The 21,622-nt window shown below is 43.5% G+C and overlaps 1 protein-coding gene across 1 annotated transcript in view; it reads right to left on the reverse strand.

Moving 5' to 3' along the window:
• Window positions 1–2,435: 2,435 nt before the first annotated feature.
• The window catches only part of DCAF12 (DDB1 and CUL4 associated factor 12), a 33,373-nt gene continuing 14,186 nt past the window's right edge, over window positions 2,436–21,622 (reverse strand). Inside the window, exons 3-9 of the mRNA XM_002929240.4 lie at window positions 17,099–17,305; window positions 15,954–16,014; window positions 11,127–11,320; window positions 10,096–10,161; window positions 8,605–8,767; window positions 5,094–5,272; window positions 2,436–4,568 (exon numbers count right to left, since the gene is read on the reverse strand). Of these exons, the coding sequence (XP_002929286.1) occupies window positions 4,410–4,568; window positions 5,094–5,272; window positions 8,605–8,767; window positions 10,096–10,161; window positions 11,127–11,320; window positions 15,954–16,014; window positions 17,099–17,305 (1,029 nt within the window). The 3' untranslated portion in view covers window positions 2,436–4,409. The remainder of the gene's footprint in view (window positions 4,569–5,093; window positions 5,273–8,604; window positions 8,768–10,095; window positions 10,162–11,126; window positions 11,321–15,953; window positions 16,015–17,098; window positions 17,306–21,622) is intronic.

Raw genomic sequence — 21,622 nt, forward strand, 5'->3', positions numbered from 1 at the left:
CCTGCCCTTTAGGTCCACACACACCCTGAGTGGTTGGTCAGCACTTGGGGGGTGGCATGGATCCCCCTTGAGGGAATAATAACAGTATCTCTAATCAGTGATAGACTACACCTCTCCCCCAGTGGGGGAAAAAGATCTAATGGGGGAAACTTGAGTATGGTGGTTGGGGCAATAATTCTGTGTTTTTAGCAAAAGAGCCTGGAGGAGCAGAGAGTGTGGTGGTGGTGGTGACGATGAAGGATGTTTCTTACATAAGCAGTACATTACCACCACACCTCAGGCCATCGTAACCAGGACAGTGTTATCTGCAACGGGCAAATGGCCTTGACCCTGGAGCCTCATTATTATTTCTAGTCCTCTGTTTAAGCTGCCACCAGTTAAGAAAAAAAGTAGCTACAAGTGAGGGAAGTTTATTTTCTTTAAGGCAGAAGTTGATCATTTGTTTTCTTCCTGTCCATAGCACTAGGGATGTTAATTACAGCTCTGAATGGTGCTTAACAAGAAATGCAGTAAACATGTGACTCTGAGCTCAGTTAATGAGTATTATTATCCTTTAAAAATTCTGACTTCGGCAATTACACACTAATCAAGAGGAGTGTTCAGATGTGAGGCTCAACCCAGCAGGAATTTGAGAGGACAGCTCACAGCCCTGTCTTGGAGAGATGAATCATAAAAGGGCTTACAACCCCATCTGGAGCGGGCTCGGTTCACACCTCTCTCTCTAGGGGTAGCATAGAAACAAATTTCTCACATTTCTCTGGATTATTCCTCGGAGGAGTTGAATAAAGGCAGAAGAACCAAGCTAAGAAACCCAAACTTTCTTGTCTTGATTGGTGGTTCCTGACTTAGCCTGTCTCTATCCTTGAAAAGCTCCAAGCTCTCTCAGCACACTAGCATGAAATGAGATGTGGCTAATAGCAAGTAACATTGAGTAATTCCTCCCCAACCCCCATCCATTGTTGACTCCCAGACATCAGCCAATTGGAAAGGAAGGGAAAAACACTTGGGTCATTGGCTGACTCTTACAATTGACCCCAATGCTAAGCCAGGGGTCTTGACACCCTGACTTGTTATTTTCTGTGTGGCAGCTGCATCAGAGAAGCCTAGATTGGGAGTCTTTATTAGAAACACTGAAGGCCAGATTAATACTAATCAACTCTTGGAGTGGCAAGGGTAGGGAACCCAGAGCATAAATTAATTTCCAAAGCCTTCTGCAAAAGGACCCAAAAGATGACGGGAGGAGCCAGTAGACCGCTTGGAATGAGGCATATGGCCTGAGGGATAACAAGGAAGTTCTTTGATGGCCTGGGAATAGGGACTGCTGGAAGGAAAGGGAGGGACCCTATAAAGTCCACAAAGCTTTTCTGTGAGATACATACTTTGCTGGAAAGTCTGGCTGGAAAACAGAAGCAGGGCCAAGATTCCATGGAGGACAGCAGCCTAAGCCAGGTTCCCCCATATCCCCGTCACCTTTCTCTGAACACGTTCCAGGAACATGAGTCCCATAGTAACTAAAAACCTGAGGTTGGGAAGTAAAGAAGCATGTCTTTGTTTAAATTTGCATGTCCCAGAAATAATTTGACCATGGCACATTCTGCAAACACCCATCACTATTCCATGGCTTGGGTATTCTAAAAACCTCATTTTGGGAAAGGCTCTTCTCTAGGGAGCCCTCTCAATTACTTCAACCAATTCACTTCCCCCTTCCTGTTTTATCGCCTTTGATTATACAGGTAAATACCTGTATGAATCATTCTGAACTAGTCAGCCTCTAAGGCAGGTGCAAAGGGCAGCTATATCTAGCTTTCCTGAAGGAGTAAGTACCATCTGACAGAGGAATATACTGCCTTGCCTGGCTCTGTGGCCCAGCCCCAGTGGGTCCTCCAGAAATGGCTGTGAGGAAGTTGGTATGATTCAGCGGTCTGCCTTTCTCTCAGCCACAAACAAGCTCTGGGAAGAACATCACTCACCATGGTCGCTGTTTCCTCCCCCTTATAAAGGGCAGCTAGGAGCAATGGTGCCAACTTAAAAAAGATATCCTATTCTCTGGGCACTGTGCAGCCACTTTCAGTCATTTTCAGGGAACCCTCCACTGAAGGAGACAGAGCCTATCACCAGCCTGTTTGGGTAAGAGGAGCTGGCCACCTTGCTCAAGTCCAGTCATTCAGAGCAGGGACTAGCAGCCTTCCTGCTCACATTCAGCCCGCGCATACTCATCCTCCACTGGACCGCAGAGCCACTGATCTTGGTCCAGGGCTGGGGACAAGGCGCAAGTAGGTCTTAGTGTTTGTGTGTTTGCACTTGACCTGTCTTTAACTGTGAGGGAACACTTGTGTTCCTCTTCTGTTCCAAGCAATCCTAGCCCCCCAAGGTAACCCTCCAACCAGTCATTTCCTTCCGTCTCTTGGCTATACATACTCACTCAAACCACTTCGCAACTGGAATAATATTTATTTTTTTTTAACTTGGCAAAAAGTCAAGTGCTACATTTTTAAAAACAAAATCTCAAACAATCAAACATATTACCCATCACAGAAGAGGGTCTGGCAACAGTACAAAACATCCTACTTAAGATTTTTTTTAATATACAAGTTGGTTTAAAATGATAGAAGTTCTGTGAGAACTAAGAAATCTACAGCTTGTAGTTTAATAATAGAAAAAAATTAAGACAATTAAAAGATCTATCATATCCAGCATTTTACTTAATTCCCTGTTTATAGCACCTATTTCTCTAGGTTAGAAGATAAGAATTCTAGAACCTGTGGTGTGCACCTGGGGTATCACCAAAATAGGGTGGACTTGCTGTCTCCCTTACCCACCAGCCCCCATTACCAAGGAGAAGGCACTCTTTTTTTCAATCTCCCCACTTAGACCCAGAGCAGAGGGAGATAGCTGGGACAGCAATTTAGAAACTAGAGTGCGGGAATAAATATGACTTTTCCATTCCCCAGGATGGGCTGTTGACAGAAGCAGAGTATGTGCTTAGAATGGAGGAGCAATCTGTGGGTGGGAACAGCTGCTATCTGCAACATGATGCGTAAAAATCAAGGAATAACTGGACATCACGGTCAGTCAGTTGCCTGCAAGTTTCAAAACCTCAGACTAAACACAGTTCAAGGGAAGAACAAATTACTAGTCACATCGATGCTTTTACATGCACAATGTTGCTTGCTATAGGCCACCCACCACCACCCCAGGGCTGAGCCAACAGAGTGGGAGAGGTGGCTTCAATTCCAGCCCCACTGTAATAAGAAAATGAACATTCCACGCATGAAGCACTCGATACACACAGATAAACCCCCTGCTTACCCCCACCCTCCTGGACTGAACTCAATTTAGAAAAGAAAAGCAAAACCCACTGGGGAGATTAGAAGAAAGGCAAAGGAGAAGTTTCTCCCCAAAGCCAAGGGGACTGAGTATTTGAATCTTAGCAGACTTAAGGCCCCATGCTCCAGGCCCCTGAGATACCAGATCAGGTCTTGTTTGAGGAAGGAAAAGAAAGGCTGGGATGGGGATTCTCTTTACCAAGTTCTACCAAGCCTTCTGCAGCCTCCAGAGCTGCATCCAGATAGAGACCCTGATGTTTTCAGGGCGTGGCCACTGGCTAAGCAGATGGGAAGTTAAAGTGGAAATGACACACAGAAGTATTCTCAGCTGGTGAACACAAAGTTGGGAAGTTAGGTAGAGGATGGATCACTCTGGAGTCCTGGGATGAGTGTCACCAGGAAGCCTGCAATCTAACTCAAAGGGTTTTCCTGATGATTGTTTTTGTTTTTACTTCCTATAATCAGTGCTGTTAGGCTTTAAAAAACAAGATAAAGACTAGTGCCAAAGCTGACTCTGTGAATAAAGTTGTTTTTTTTCTTATAAATATTTTAATTACAAGTAATTCTTACTCCAGGTAATTTCAGTGACACACGGTGTTTGCAGGCACCCAAGTTTTCTCTCTCTCTCTCACACAGATAGACACACAAACACACACACACACACACGAGCCCCCAAACTTTCACAGAAAGTCTGACAGCAACCACATAATTATAAAGGAACCCCACCTCTCAAGAGTGAAGTAAGGGTGAGAATGAGTATGCCAGCCTAAAGAAGCGAAAGGGGAGAGTGTGTGTCACTTAAAGAAAAAATAAGAATTAACAATGTTTGGTTGAGAAGCCAGAAAGAAAAAAAGACAGTAAAATTCTGATTACCAAAAGCAAAAAAAGGAAAAAAAACCAACAACAAAAAACGCTTCAGAATTCTGTACAGAGCTTCCTGTCAAGTGCCTAAACCATAGGCAAACTCTTGTGTTCCCACTAAAATGAGGGCCTCACACAACTGGAAGAAAATCAAAAGAAACAAGAAAACTAAGAATGGAAGTTAGTGTAAATCTCTGCATTTTGGGAAAGAGTTAGTTGTCATTAACTCCAGAGCCCAGCATAGTTTCCATGGAGCCCTGAAGGGAGGGGTCCTCCTGCTACAAAGAGTTTCGTTCCCGACGAGTCGTAGCAGTGGGTGTAAACAGCATTGGGGAAGAAATCAATGTCCGAAAAGTAATTCCTCCAGGTTTCATCATGATTCTATGGGAAGAAAAAGAGACTCTGTTAGCACCTTTAGGCTAAGGGGCAGAAAAGAGACAGAAAGGGACAGGAATGCCTTCTGGTCTTAAGAGGAGAGGGTCCTGCATCTAACCTGATGTCAGGAGACTCTGGTGCTCATGGGAATTGGAGCCTCATTTTTCCAAATGAACATTAGGGAGGAACTGAACAGGTTGAAGAACTCTACACAAACCTAAGGTCTCAGGACAGCTGGAACCAAACTCTTTAGTAATTCAATAGCAGCCACAGTGGGGGATTCCTTCTCCTTCACCTGGGGGAAATCCCAAGTCAACTAGCTTATCTTACTGGGCCTAAGTTTTCCCACGGACATGTAGACACAGAAGCAAAATCAAGGGAAAGTGCCTTTCTCTGCTCTAAGGAGTGCCTCTTACCACTGAAAAAGTATGTGGGTAGCTGATGTATCAGTGGGGGTGGGAGCAGGTGGGTAGACTGAAGACAATTTTTCTGTCACTGTTCAGTAACCGTATCAGGCAGGGGCTTACTCACCAGCCAGCCTTTGCCAGTTGTTAGTTTCAGATTCTCCCCTGCTAGTCTGGGCTTGGACCCATAACAAGCTGAGAGCCTCTCTTCCAGGAATCTCTGAGCTCGGATGTCATAGAACAGCAGGGAACCCTGCCCTGTGCCCACAGTGATGATGTGCTCGTAAAAGCTTACTGACCGGATCCCTGAGAGAGAGAAAAGTAAACGGCAATGAGTAGGGAGAGCACACACTGACAGTCTATTAACCTGTACTTCTCTGGCACTGAGTTCACATGGCACCTCCAAATACCAGACAATGCCTCTCCCAGGTGTATATGGCAGGTATAGCTCACGTGAAAGCCTGAGAACCCTGGTGCCACAAAGCCTATTCACACACTAACAGGAACCCTTCCATAAGCCTCAGAGAAGTGCCAGAGGCCTGAGGATGCCTAACATGCCTTTGGCCTAAGACCTTAAGTATACTCAGAACCTCCCTCCCCTAGACTCACTGTGAAGTCATCTTTTATAACTCTAAACTCTCCTTCAGTATGTCACTGAAACAGGGTAATCTGCATATTTACAAATCATTCTATTAAAAAGGACTTCTTTCTACCTGACCTAAAACCACTAATAAGGCACTGCAAGAGGTCTTTGTCTGGTATTGCATCTGTGGATCAAGTAAGCGCATGGGATACAAACATGTCTTTTGGCACACGAGAGGTGCTCGATAGTATCTGTGCAATTGGTATTTCCTTATTAGGCATGAAAGCTACTCCTGTAATAGTAATCAAAATCTCATAAAGCTTTTTTTTCAGATTTTATTTTTAGGGGCTCCTGGGTGGCTCAGTCAGTTAAGCATCAGACTCGTGATCTCAGCTCAGGTCCTGATCTCAGGGCTGTAAGTTCAGGCCCTGCGTTGGGCTCCACACTGGGTGTGGAGCCTACTTTAAAAAAAAAAAAAAAGATTTTATTTTTTAATTTTTAAATTTTTTTTAAATGTTTTAATTATTTTTTAAAGATTTTATTTATTTATTCGACAGAGCTAGAGACAGTCAGCGAGAGAGGGGACACAAGCAGGGGGAGTGGGAGAGGAAGAAGCAGGCTCATAGCAGAGGAGCCTGATGTGGGGCTCGATCCCATAACGCCGAGATCACGCCCTGAGCCGAAGGCAGACGCTTAACCGCTGTGCCACCCAGGCGCCCCCACTCATTTATTTTTAAAGTAAGCTCTGTGCTATATGTAGGGCTTGAATTCAAGACCCCAAGATCAAAAGTCCCATGCTCTGCTGACTGAGTCAGCCAGGTGGCTCTGTATCAGTGCATTTAAAAATAATTTTCGGGGGACGCCTGCGTGGCTCAGTCAGTTAAGCGTCTGCCTTCAGCTCAGGTCATGATCCTGGGCTCCTGGGATGGAGTCACGCATCTGGCTCCTAACCACTGTGCCACCCAGGCGCCCCTAATTTTTAATTTTTTAAGATTTTTTTATTTTTAAGTAATCTCTCTACCCAACATGGGGCTGGCTCAAACTCACAACCCCAAGACAAGAATTGCACGCTACATCGACTGAGCCAGCCAGGTGCCCCAAAGATTTTATTTTTAAGTACTCTCTACACCTAACATGGGACTTGAACCTATAACCCTGAGATCAAGAGTTGCATGCTCCACCGACTGAGCCCAGTAGGCACCCCTCTTAAAAGTTTTTCATTGCAGACATTATTCCAGCCAAACCTATTTATTATTCCCCTTACAACTCTAATTGCACACATTATTCTCTCTGCTCTGAAACATGAGTGTCTTAAGGATAACTGAAAACAAACCCCAAACAAAAGCCACTTTTGCAGTATCTGCATGAAAATAAACACTACTTGAAAGAGAGAGGCTAAATTGTAATCCATATTGTGCCTTCTAGGACCTCCAGGATAATATAGCTACATTTTTGCATGAGAAGGGCAACAGTGAGATGAAGAAAATACTTGTTAACCTGAATGATCTGGATTCTAGTCTACAGCTGTTCTCCCACCAATCTGTATTATGTTGAGCACATTATTTAGCTGCTCTGGGTCTCAGTCTTCTCATCTATAAAATAGGGTAAACACTAACCTTACCTTTTCCTACCTGCTTCTCACAGGGTTCTGGGTAAGATGATGTAAGATGGCAGAAAAAGATATTTTGAAATATTAAAGTACAGTACAAACATAAGTCTTTTTATTCCTTGATAAAGAAAGAGTGCTCTCAGAGAAAATATGTTATAAAAGATGGGAGGCTGAAGCTGAATTCACCCAGTGGTCAGAACTAACCTAAGTTATTTTCTTCAGCCTTACTGAGGTATAATTGACAAACAATACACTGCACATATTAAAGTATACAATTTGAAGTTTTAACATATGTATATATCCATGACACTACGACCACAATCAAAATAATGAATATATCTACCACCCTCAAAAGTTTCCTCATGCCCTCAGGAAACTCCTCCTCACTGCACATCATCCCTTAGCATAAATGAGTTTTACAGTTAAGGCAGGGCATCAGCAAAAAACTACCGCAGGACAGAAAGTCAGGATCTATAAAAGAATATGAAAACCACCAATATCCTCGCTATTGGTTTCCACTAAAGGCTTCATGTGGCCACAAATCTGCCTGTGGTGCTTGAAGCTCTGCTGCCATTTGCAGGTTTTTAAGCTCCCTTCTTGTGTCACCAAACACCTCCACCAGGTTTCATAAAGATCACTATACTTGTTTGGAAACCAACGTAGAAACTGAAAGTCAAAACCCATTTGTAATGCAGCTATAAGCCTCAGGGGCATACAGGGACTTTTTTTTTTTTTTTTTTTTTGGTGCAAAACGGTGGTTTATTAAAGCACAGGGACAGGACCCATGGGCAGAAAGAGCTGCTGCCCCGGGGTCTTGAGGAGTGGCTGACTGATTATACACTCTGGAGTTGGGGGGGAAGTAAGGAAAAGGGAGGTTTCAAAAGAATCTTCAGGGGCGCCTGGGTGGCACAGCGGTTAAGCGTCTGCCTTCGGCTCAGGGCGTGATCCCGGCTATGGGATCGAGCCCCACGTCAGGCTCCTCCGTCTGTGAGCCTGCTTCTTCCTCTCCCACTCCCCCTGCTTGTGTTCCCTCTCTCGCTGGCTGTCTCTATCTCTGTCAAATTAAAAAAAAAAAAAATCTTTATAAAAAAAAAAAAAAAGAATCTTCATATGCTAAAGAGGGACTGACCTACAAGATACCTACCTACAAGATACCAGAGCTCTTGCCATTGTCAAGTTAAGGCTGTTTTCCCTTCTAGCAAGGTATTAACATTAAGACAGTTTGGAGATCCCTGGAAGAATGTCACACATGTCACACCCAGGAGTGGCAGGTGGAGAGAGGTTGTGGGGTGTCAGCTTATGCTTTGTCTTCAGCTAGCCTTCTGCTCCCTCGTCATTTCCCCCCTGAACAATTTTGACCCTTCCATCTTCAAGGTTGTTGAAGGTGGAAGGTCTCATCTTCTGTAACGTCTTCCTGCTGAATAGGGGCCATACCAGGACTCTTACCACTGCCTCGCTCCCTGGAGCAAACAGACTTGACGTTGTATGATGGCTGCCGTGGATCCAAGAAGGAGACATGAGCTTGGGAGCCCACTGCATATACTGACCATTCACTACCATAGGCCAGGCACACATTCTCTCGGCAATATGGTAGCTTGGTGGAGAGGAGCTGAAACAGAGAAAGGAGTGATGCACCCATGGCAATACCAGACAGCATACTACAGGGCAGTGTTCTTAGTCAGATGCCCAATTCTGTAAGCGTCCTTCATACACAAGCTACACAGTCAGAGACAAAAAGACAAAAATAATGCCCTGTTCCACCACTAAGTAAATAAGAGAAAGAGAGAGTGACTGTAATACACAATGAGATTTCAGTACTGAAGAGGACTAATCAGAGAAAAAGATTAAGCTGGAATTAAATAATCAGAAACAGAAAGGCCTAGACCTACAGGTTATTTCCAGGGATAACCCCAGGGCACTAAAGCCAAGGTCACACTCTGATCTCTGCCATGACCCTCTTTGCTACCACCCTCCTTACTGCTCTTCAGATACAGGGGCTGATTTCTGGCTACCCTCAGCCTAGCTTCCCAATTGTCTGGGAGCTGCACACTACAAAAAGCACACTCATGGGACTGGCTCAACCTCAGCTAACACCACTCAGCCTTGACCCTGGATCCTTGTCATTCAGCCAATCTTTAGTGTAGTGGGTGCCTACTGCACGTAAAGCACCAAGAAAGGTCAGTGGAGCTCAAAGGTGCTTGACATGAAGGAGTCAGTAATTCCTGGAGCTCTGCTTCCTCATGAGAAAAAGTATCACAGAAGCGATAAGCAGCAAAGGCCTTTGGGACAAGTAGAAGGACCCACAGGTAGGTTTGACTTTATGTAAAAGTTGCTTGTAAAGACTGTGTAAATATTCTCATTACCTATTATTTCAGAGATAGTTTATCTTAGTTTAACTGATTTTTTTTTTTAAGATTTTATTTATTTATTTGACACAGAGAGACACAGCCAGTGAGAGAGGAAACACAAGCAGGAGGAGTGGGAGAGGAAGAAGCAGGCTCCCAGCAGAGCAGGGAGCCCGATGCAGGGCTCGATCCCTGGGATCACGCCCTGAGGCGAAGGCAGAGTCACCCAGGCGCCCCTCTTTAACTGATATTTAGTTGCCGGTGATTTCTAACTTCTAGGTTTTCCTGTCCTTTCAACATGCCAAATGGTCAATAATCCATAAGCAAACACTTAAATGCCTTATGGACTGGAGGACTGCTAGTTAAAGGAGTCTCTCAGCAAGTCCTTTTAATGTGAAAGACTCTTCCCCTCTGATCTCTTTAAAAGACTTAACATAGGCATGTCAGACTCAGAATTTCACGCACTGTACAGTAACATCAGACCCTTGGAAAACTGGGGCTTCAGACAAGAATGAAAAGGCTCAGGGAGAATGAAAGTATTTTAACCAAAAGGTGAGTTTTTAGATAAAACCACTAAGTCAGTTCATCACACCTTAGACAGTGTATTCTCAGCCTTCCAGAGATGAAAATAACCATCCAGAGATACTGCTCCCAGTTCCTACAAGAGCAATGAAAAACAGATTATATTTCAATCTGTAGCAACTAATATAGGGTAGTAAGCAGGGGAAGACCCTGAAGGTTGGGGTCCTCCCATTCTTCATTCATTCTTATCCCATGATGATTCCAACAGGGGGGCCAGGGATTGTCAGCCCATTGTCTCCCTCTATGGAATGCAGCTGGACAGCGTAGTAAGTCAAGGTTCTTTTTGGGAGAACTCAAGAAGGAAGCCAGGTTCTAGGAGTAATGTAAACACCCATGATTCAAAAAGCTCTTACTACGCAATCATTCCCACGGATCCCGTTGGATATTCCAGCAGACACACACATGAAGGGCAGCTTCATAAATGGCAGTATGACAGCTTCTGTGAGTGGAGGATCTGCATCTATCTTTAGGCCATAATTTTGGCCAGGAGATACAAGACTGAGGGAACTACCCTTCAAAATGTGGCCTGATTCAGATTTTGGGAGCTTTTCTACTCTTTTGGCTCTGAGTCCCCACCCCAACATTCTACTTAATACCCCCAGTTTCAGATCTGACTCAATGATTAGGTAAGACCCGCTGGTAGGTTAAGAAGGGGCAGTGAAGAATGAAAACAAACTGAATACCAAAGAGAAAAAAGCGATCGTTTTCAGAAGCATGTATGAAAATCACACCCAAAATAGAGCACCTGCAAAGGCATGTGCAAATGAGTGACAGTCAAATCAGAGTGGCCCTACAGTAACTCTGAGAGGCTGACACACAAATATGGACCCTCCAGAGAAATACTGCAGAGCTCAATGCAAGGGATGGGTTTCATAATCTCAGTTATAATTTCTCACCAGCAACCCTCAGCCTTCAATCCTCCACGGGCTCAGACCTAAGCTATGTTAGCAAGAACTGACTTGGAAGGAGAAGCCAAGTGCCAAGATATAAGCCAAGAAGCTGAAGCAAGAGGAAGAGCCTTCCTCTTTGGCGAGCTCATACCTTGTTCTTGTTGTTGAAGGCCAGAGCCCGGACCTTGCAGTTGTCAGGGTTTGTGTCCTCCTTGGGAATGTCCTTTAAGGCCTTGTGAGTGATGTGAGCATACACAGGGACCCGCGACACATTGTGCCTGGCATCACTTTTGGTCAACACATCGTCTGTCACCTCCCAGAGTCCCATAGAGCCATCACGTGAGCCTACAGGGCAAGGAGACCACAGATGTCAGACACACCCAACTCTCTATGGGACAGTTCTACAGAAACCAAGATGTGCTTTCTTAGTCTAGCTCTTTGTACATCATCCTCATATGTACGGAAGCTTGGTCAGGTGGTCCACCTCAAAACAGAGAACAGTACACATTAATAGCTACAAGAGGAATGATTCAACTAAGATGTAGGAGTTAAAATACAACCTTTAACCTTTGGTGAGATTTTTTAAAAGAGACTATTATATAGTTTGAGAAAGCTCAGTGATTTTCCAAGCCAAATGCTTAGGTCAATTGGGCATGCATGCACAGGCGCTGTCCGATGGGTAGTAGGATTTGGGACCCTCCACCTTAAATCAGTGGTGCTATGCCTCTGAAAGACCAAGGAATGTTAAAGACCCCTTTCTGTAGGAAAATACACAAAACACCACATTGTACATTCAATTTCAGGGAGGTTCATGAACCTCTTAAAGGCTTTCCATGGACCCACAGGGACCATAATTCCAAGGTTAGGAATATTGTACGGGGCACCTGGCTGGCTCAGTTGGTACAGCACGCTACTGTTGATCTTGGGGCTATAAGCTCAAGCCCAGGTTGTGTAGAGATTGCTTAAAAAAAAAAATAAATAAAAAGACTGTTCTACAGAAAATGAATACTTAAAAAGATAGTTTTCCTTAGCAAACAATAACGAAGCAGTGAATTCCAAAGGGGCACCTGGGTGGCTCAGTTGGTTAATCTCAGGGTCCTGAGCTCTAGTTCCACTTTGGGCTCCACACTGGGTGTGGAGCCTATTTAAAAATGATAGATAGATAGATAGATAGATAGATAGATAGATAGATAGATAGATAGATAGATAAAATAAAAAATAAAATAAAATTCCTTTCCAGTAAAGTTATTCGCCAACTCTCCTTTAGACTAGAAGGTACCCTTCCCACACTGCAAATCTCCTGAATGCTTCATAGTACAAATTATCTAACATGAAAGAAATATCATTCAATTTGTTTGTATCATAAGGCTTATGGGCAGGGATTCAAAGCAGAGGTTTTATTACATGTGAAATCTAGAAAAGGCCAGAGAGAAGGACACATCTGGAGAACTATGCATGGTTTATTATCCAAATTAAAAAATAAAACTACACAAGTTTTTTTATGAAAAATTCAAGCATACTGAAATATTGAAAGAATTTTACAATGAACTGTTCAATTACATCTATATTCTACAATCAACATTTCATTATACTTGGCACATTTATCTATATATTCATCCCTCTGTATGATCCCATTTTATTTATTTTTTTAAATAGATTTTTTTTTTTAAAGATTTTATTTATTTATTCGACAGAGATAGAGACAGCCAGCGAGAGAGGGAACACAAGCAGGGGGAGTGGGAGAGGAAGAAGCAGGCTCACAGCAGAGGAGCCTGATGTGGGGCTCGATCCCGTAATGCCGGGATCACGCCCTGAGCCGAAGGCAGACGCTTAACCGCTGTGCCACCCAGGTGCCCCTATTTTATTTTTTTAAAGATTTTATTTATTTATTTGTCAGAGCACACACGCACAAGCAGAGGGAGAGGCAGGGAGAGGGAGAAGCAGGCTTCCCGCTGAGCAGGGAGACCGATGAGGGACTCCATCCCAGGACACTAGGAACACGACCTGAGCTGAAGGCAGACGCTTAACCGACTGAGCCACCCAGGCGTCCCTGTATGATCCCATTTGAACCAACTAAAAAAAAATGTACTGAAAAATGACCGGCAAGATATATTTCAAAATACTAACAGTGGTTATCCCTGGGTAGAGATACTCAGGATAATTCTTATTGCATTTTTGTTTATCTGTATTCAAAAAATTTCCTATGGGGGTGCCTGGGTGGTTCAGTCGGTTAAGTGTCTGCCTTCCCCTCAGGTCATGATCTCAGGGTCCTGGGATCAAGTCCTGCATCGGGACCCCTGCTCAGTGGAGAGCCTGTTTCTCGCTTTCCTTCTGCTACTCCCCATGCTTGTGCTCTCTGTCAAATAAGTAAATACATCTTAAAATATGTATATATAAAATTTCTTATGATAAACACATATTACTTTTATAATAAGGAAAAATTACTAAGTTTCCTATTATTTTTTAAAGATTGTATACACCTACTTGCCAGAGAGAGAGAGAGACAGACAGACAGAGCACAAGAAGGGGGAGCAGCAGGCAGAGTGAGAAGCAGGCTTCCTGCTGAGTAAGGAGCCCGATGTGGGACTCAATTCCAGGACCCTGGGATTACGACCTGGGCCGAAGGCAGACACCTAACCGACTGAGCCACCCAGGCACCCCTGAGCATTTTCAGTATGCTTTATTTCCTTTAATCTTCTCAATGACCCTCTGAAGTATCCAAGTTACAGATGAGGAAAACAAAGGCTCAAAAAGCTTAAGTAACTTACCCAAGATCACAGTACTAATAAGTGGTAGGGCCAGGATTCAAATTAAGACCTCTAATATCAGAACCAGTGTTCTTAAAACCTGCTATACTGGTTCAGAAAATGTAGACTTGGGGGGCGCCTGGGTGGCACAGCGGTTAAGCGTCTGCCTTTGGCTCAGGGCGTGATCCCGGCGTTATGGGATCGAGCCCCATCAGGCTCCTCTGCTATGAGCCTGCTTCTTCCTCTCCCACTCCCCCTGCTTGTGTTCCCTCTCTCGCTGGCTGTCTCTATCTCTGTCAAATAAATNTGAGCCTGCTTCTTCCTCTCCCACTCCCCCTGCTTGTGTTCCCTCCCTCGCTGGCTGTCTCTATCTCTGTCGAATAAATAAATAAAATCTTAAAAAAAAAAAAAAAGAAAAAAAAAAAGAAAAAAAAAAGAAAATGTAGACTTGGGAGTTATCTGCCTGAAAACATAGATGTTGGCAGGGTTTCTGAAGGAGATGGGAGGCTCCCAAAGCAAAGCCAAGTCCTGACTCCCAACAACCACATTTAGTACAGGTTACTGTCATACAGGTAATCCCTATTAAAAAGGTGACATGGGGGTGCCCGGGTGGCTCGGTCAGTTAAGCTTCTGCCTTCGGCTTGGGTCATGATTCTGGAGTCCTGGGGTTGAGTCCCCCATTGGGCTCCCTGCTCAACGAGGAGTCTGCTTCTCCCTCTGCCCCTCACCCCACTCTTGTGTTCTCTATCAAATAAATAAATAAAATCTTTAAGAAAAAAAAAGAAAAAGAAAGGCGACATGACTAGGCCTTTGCCCTCAAGCAGCTCTTGTTCCTTGGTGAGACAAATGACAGGGAATCCAAAAGCTTCTGAACCACTTCTGGGTAATGCTGACCTCTGACTATGCTTATTCATTAGATTTACTTTCCCTCTTGGCTGCTTTCTGCTGCCTTGGAAAGAACTGAAAGAAGAAATATTTATGTTCCCTTAGCTCTGTTAGTAGTTCTTGTTTGGTTTTTATTTAAAATTTGTTAGTTAACATACAGTGCAATATTGGCTTCTGGCATAGATGTTTGTTTTTAAGTTTCATTTGTTTAAGTAATGTCTACACCCAACGTGGGGCTTGAACCCATGGCACCAAGTTTAAGAGTCACAAGCTCTTCCGATGAGCCAGCCAGGCACCTGTTACTGCAGTTCTACGTATGGGCTTTGAAATCAGATCTGGATTCAGATCCTGATTCCACCTGTCAGTATTTGTGTGGCCTTTGGCAGGTTATAATAACCTCTCAGAGTTGAACTCTTTTCATTTGTTAAATGAGGCTAACAATGCAAATCTTTTAGAACTACTCTGAGGATTATATGAAATAACATATGTGAGGGACTTAATTTAGCTACTATTATGCTTATTTTTATTTGGGAATCTAGAACTGGGGGGCTGTATTTTTACATATAGGTCTCAAGCCAAACTTGTTAGCACTCTCAGCCTACTTTCTAGGCTGCTGTGGGAAACCAGAAAGCATTTGTGTATCTCTAGATTACCTTCTCTACACTCATTTACATGTATTTTTTTCTGACGTCTACCACTGGGGAAGAAACTCCCCCAATCCTATACAGCTTTTATCAACAAGAAACACACTAACTATATAGTTATACAGAAAATAACTGCTCCTGGGGCGCCTGGGTGGCATAGCGGTTAAGCGTCTGCCTTCGGCTCAGGGCGTGATCCCAGCATCATGGGATCGAGCCCCACATCAGGCTCCTCTGCTATGAGCCTGCTTCTTCCTCTCCCACTCCCCCTTCTTGTGTTCCCTCTCTCGCTAGCTGTCTCTATCTCTGTCAAATAAATAAATAAAATCTTTGAAAAAAAAAAAAGAAAATAACTGCTCCTAATACTTTACACACATTCCAAAACACTTTCACAACCATTGTCATAATGAAGCCCCACAAAAACGTTGTGGCTAACATGCTGTCACACACACTTCTGGGAACAAGGCGGAGTATGAATAATAAATGAAGAATGCTGGTAACTCCTCTTTCCAGATCAGGAATATACAGGGGAAATGACTTACCCAAGGACACACAGTAAGTCAGGGAAAGAGCCAATATTGGTAATAAGATCTCCTGGCCAATGGTCTGTTTACTGGGCTATTTCCAATCAATTCCTACCCCTTTCAACTTCTAGTCTCCCTCCCACCCTGCCACATCATAACCCCATAAAAAGGTCAATTTTACCAGACACCGCCATAGTATCACTGATCCATGCAATGGAAAAGATCCAGTCCTTGTGTCCATCCTTGGAGAGGAGTGACAGGTAAAGAAAGAGAGAGAGAGAGAGAGAGAGAGAGAAAGAAATGAGTAAAAAAGGATTACAACTCACACTCCTGAAAAGTATGTAGCCTGACTGAAAATATATCTGTAAAAATTAGAATTCTGATTTCTGATGATCTTAACCCATAGGGCAGGATCCCACAATTTTAAACTTCTGTCTTGAAGAGCTCAAAGCTGGAATGAAATTGGCATTCCTACAGGCAATGAACATGTCAGACAGACACACAGCTCTGGCTTTCTACCTCTGGATGTTTTATTTTGGGGTCCTACACATGATCACCCACCTCTTATCCCTCTAACCTCATCCTACCACTCTCCTCTGTGCTTCCTGGTACAACAGCTATACCCGACCTCTTCCCTGTTCCCTCCGTCTGGACCTCTTTTCCTCCAGACGTCAGCATGACTTGTACTCACTCTCATTTCCTCTATGTCTCTCTACTCAAATGTCATTCTTATCAGTGAGGGCTTCCCTGACCACCCTCTGAAAAAGCATTCTCCACCACTCTCTCTATCCCTTTAAACTGCCTTTACTCTTCTCCATGGCACTTATCACACTCTGACATACTCCTGGAAAATATTTATTGGTTTATGTATTGGTTTATATGTCTACCGCCACTAGAATGCAGGATTCAAGAGGTGGAGAACTTTATCTGTTTTATTCACTGCATGTCCCGTGTCTAAAACAATGCCTGGACAGAAAAAGCTCAATAAATAGTTGAATGATTTAATAAACTTTGCTCTCTGACTATGGGCAGTGGGAGTTGTATGGACACTGGATTCAAACACCAACCCACTGATGCTGGCCCCTGAAGTATGCTGCTCACCCCTTTATCAAACACATGCTCTCTGTCAATATACCTCCCTATAGGAAGTTCAGTCCCCGTTCTGATATTTCTACCTTCACATCTCACCCCCATGCCCTGTAGTCAGCAGAAATCTAGAGGAAACTATTCTTTCCCAGGGGGCATGTGGGAGGAAGGTCCGTGTTACCTACCAGCCTCTGCTTAAAAACAAAGCCACTTCTAACTACAGTTACTAGGGAAACTTACATCACCCACACACACAGGATCTAGTGTAGGTAGCCGGTAGATGGCAAGACTGTTGGGGTTGTCTCCTCCAGTGGCTAACAGAGTTCTGGAGGGATTCAGCTCGATGGCATGGATGCCACAACCCTGCTGGGTCACACCTCCAGGCTCCCGGTCCTTCAGAATGGGAATCTTGGTGATCTGGCTTGTCTGCACGTCCACTACAAACAGCTACAAGAAAAGGGACACAGAAGCTGACAGTTTCTCTTTCATGTGGCTAACCCTGGGTAGAAACACCGATTCACTCAATTATCCATGAAACTTAATGTCTACTACATGTTAGAGCCTGGGAATTGTTAAAGGCATAGTCAGGGCTATTAGTCAAATGAAATATGAAAATAAGAAAATACAACAGAGATAGGCATAATACGTTACATGAACAGATTAGCAAGCAGCAAATTCTGCCTGGGATTCAAAGACAGCTTCAAAGATGAAATGCATTAGACTATGGACCTAAAGAACCCAATTAAAGGTTTTCTGCCAGTCTGGACATATTTTATATATCTAATTCTCATTACCCATGCACAGAAACTTATAAACAAAACAATTCCCAGAGCCCATCACAACTACTATTAAATGTACTATAAACATTAGGTTGGCTGGAATGACTGGAGACATATGACAAGGTAAGAGTTATCTGTAGCATACATGCCACTCTGCTATGCCTCCATGCCTTGTTCATGATGCTGCTTCTGCCTGAAATGCTCTTCTCCACCTCTTTTCCAACTTAACCTCTTTCCACTCTGCAAGATTTAACTCAGAAAAACATTTTATGGGAAAGATCAGTCTCAGAGAAAGAACATTCCCGAGTCTTTAATTAAACTCTTTATGGGATTAAATGATTCACTCTCTCATTCATTCAGCACCAAGTAAAATACCAAGTACTGTTCCAGGTGCTAGCAATGTGACTATGAACAAGAGAGAAATAATCTGTACCCTCATATACCTTAGCCTAGAAAGTTAGCTTAAGATCCTCTCAGCAATTCTTGTGATGGAGCCAAATCATGTTGGATCTTTGTATAAAGTAACCTACTGCTTGCACGGGAAGGATCTATGAAAGGAGAAACTATTCTTTCAGATGGCTCCTTCCTCTCATCCTCTTTCTCATCACCTCTCTGGACAATTGCAACTGGTCTCTGCACCTTCAGGCAAGAGCACCATCAAAACTATTCTCTATATTCTATCAGTCATCTTCATAAAAAATGGCAATCTTCCCAATGTCAAATATCCGTAGGTGGGACGCCTGGGTGGCTCAGTCGGTTAAGCGTCTGCCTTTGGCTCAGGTCATGATCCCAGAGTCCTGGGATCGAGTCCCATGTCAGGCTCCTAGCTCAGTGGGGAGCTTGCTTCTCTCTCTGTACCCCCACCCCCAGCTCGTGCATGCTCTTGCGTACTCTCTCTGGCAAAAATAAATAAATAAATAAAAATACTTTAAAAAAAAAAGAAAAAAAATCCATAGGGGCACATGGGTGGCTCAGTTGGTTGAGCAGCTGGCTCTTGATTTCTGCTCAGGTCATGGTCTCTGGGTCACAGGATTGGGCTCTGCATCAGGCTGGGCTCAATGGAGAGTCTGCCTGGGGATTCTCTCTCTCCCATGTCCTCTGTCCCCCGCCCCCACCCTCATGACCTCGCCTGCACATTCTCTCTAAAATAAATCTTTTTTTTTTTTTAATTTGAGAAAGAGAGAGAGAGAATGAGCAGGGGGGAGGGCAGAGGGACAGAACCTTTCAAGCAGATCCCCCATGGAGTGAGGAGCCCACCATGGATGGGGCTCCCAGGGAATCACCACTTGAGCTGAAACAAAGAGTCAGATGCCTAACCGAATGAGGCATCCAGGCACCCCATAAATAAAATCTTAAAAAAAAAAAAATCCATTGGTTCCTCTTAACCTAAATCTAAACTCCTTAGAGTTTTGGCAACAAGATTCCTCAACGTGGCCCCAACCTCTCTATCTTTACATCCTGCCACGGACCTATGCTCTAGAAATATCAGCTTATTAACTATTATTCACACAAAAATCTTTAATGGAATATAATTATTTTGTTTCATGTTCATGCTATTCACAATGCCAGCAATGCTTTCTCCCTCTTTTCTATACCTGGCCAGCATGTACTTATTTTTCATGATTCAGTTCAGACATGTCCTCTCTGAATATTCCCTAAATATCCAGGCTGGTTAAGTTTCTCTCTTATAGGTTTCCCAGTCAGCTCTCTACCCACAACATTTAGACTGTATCACTACTTTAAAACTCTTTGTCTCTCTCCCCCAATAAGCTAAAATTCAAAAGAGCAGGGGATTTATCTTATTTGGCTCTATAATCCTGCCTCAACAATGCAAAGCTACATAGTAAGTGCATGTAGAAGACACCTTGCAGGGAGCCTGCCCAATAATGTTAGGGGGAACCCCACATCTAGGTGTGTTTGATGTAAGCCCTGATCTCCAGATAAGAGAACTATCCAGAGGTGGCCTCCTGGCTCAGGGAGAACCAGTCCAGAGGCTATATTGGACTGATCAAATACTCTTAGGAATGTGAAACTGGCTTGGTGGTACTAGACCAAACTGGATGGACGGCTAATTTCTACCAAAGCCAGTCTCCAGAGAGAAGGAAACAGAAGAGAGACAGCATGAGCATCCTTAGTTTCTAATGGTTTTCTTTTCTTTTCTTTTTTTTTTTAAAGATTATTTATTTATTTATTTGACAGAGAGATAGCCAGTGAGAGAGGGAACACAGCAGGGGGAGTGGGAGAGGAAGAAGCAGGCTTCCCAGCGGAGCAGGGAGCCTGATGTGGGGCTCGATCCCAGGACCCCAGGATCACGCCCCAGGCGGAAGGCAGACGCTTAACGACTGAGCCACCCAGGCACCCTCTAATGGTTTTCTAAGTCCTAGTTCTGTTTCATTCTGAGATCCAGAGATACTTCCTGCTCTTGGAGTTTGCAAACTATCCCTTCCAATAAACATGAGTGGGTTTCTTACTCTTTTAGAGGAAATAATCTCTATACAACACAGCCACTCAAATGTTTAATGAAGCAAAATTAACTGCCCACTTACACCTTGGTGGTTTTGTGGGACAATGCATCTATAACATGTTACTTCTAGACTAATGATTCCCAAACTGATTATCACAATAACTTGGGGGAATTTTCTTTCGTAGAAAAACTATAAAACAAAAACAATTCCCAGGCCCTACCCTAAAACTCCTCCAAATTAGAAATTTCTGACTTTGGGGCCTGTGAAACTGACCTTTTTCCCAAGATCTCCAGGCCAGTTAAGTTGGATGACTGCCCAGGTTTAACAATCACTAATCTAAACCCTTGCTATTCAAAGGAGCACTGAGAAACTTGGTAGAGCCCAAGAATCTCAGGCCCCGCCCTAGACCTATTAAATCAGAATCTGGAGTTTCCCAAGATCTCCAGGTACACTGAAGCTTGAGAAACACTGATGTAGAGAGAATCTGCTCTGTATACTAAGAGGAATGAATGAATCTGATAAGATACAAGAGTAAACTGACCGGCAATCTGGAAAGATCCAAGTTTCTCCTATGAAATCTGAGGGTTGGCTAAAGCTTATTTTAGTCCACTGTGTTAGGCCATTCCTTTGCCTTTCTTTTTTTTTTTTTTTTTTTTTGGCCATTCCTGTCTTAAAACAGGGCTCCATTTCTGCCATCCAGAAAAGGTGTGAAGATAAGGTTTCATCTATTCACGTCCAAGAAAGTGTTAAGTTCAACCTCTCCAGTTTTAGGACTGGGAGAAATCTAGATTTGAATTTCACATTTGTTATCTATTAGCTGTGCGATCTTAGGCAAGTCAGTTAACCTTTTTGAATCCTGTTTCTTATCTATAAAACTAGAATAATACCTGCCTCTAGGGTCACTAAGAGAGCTAATAAAACATAAAAGTGTCTAGCACAGGGCTCAGCACAGAATTGGTGAACAAGTAACAGTTAATAGTAATACATTATTCTAATGTTTGTTCAGTTTTGTATGGTGTCGTTTCATCTACTCTTGATGAAAAACATTTGACACAAGGAAAATGAAAAAGCTGGCAACATTTGGGTCTCCAGAGGGCCCAAGAAACCAGGAGTTTACCCCAACCTCACTCTTGCAGAGGAATGACAAAGCACCATGTGTAGGACAGAACCTTTTTGCTTTTTCAAAGGAAGGTAAAGGGATGTGAATGAGCTGCCACAGAATATCTCCCCAAGCTCTCTGACAAGGGACCAAGGCTCCATGCAGCTTCTGTAACAAATCCCAGAATGGAGCTGTTTAACATTAACCTACTAAGATCCCTGCCAGGAACTAGCAGCATGGCAAGGTAAGTTTGAGTCTTAATGGCTCCCTGCAGCCTACATTCTAGATGGGAAAAAAATAAAGCAAAGTCCTTACAATCAGGAAGCTTATAAGACTAGAGTACATTTCTGAATGTATGTATAGTGTATGTAGGGTACACGCAAAATGTGTACACATAGAAAGATCAAGGTAGCTTAATAAA

This window comes from Ailuropoda melanoleuca, chromosome 7 (genome assembly GCF_002007445.2).
Source record: "Ailuropoda melanoleuca isolate Jingjing chromosome 7, ASM200744v2, whole genome shotgun sequence".
In the NCBI taxonomy this organism is placed as follows: Eukaryota; Metazoa; Chordata; class Mammalia; order Carnivora; family Ursidae; genus Ailuropoda; species Ailuropoda melanoleuca.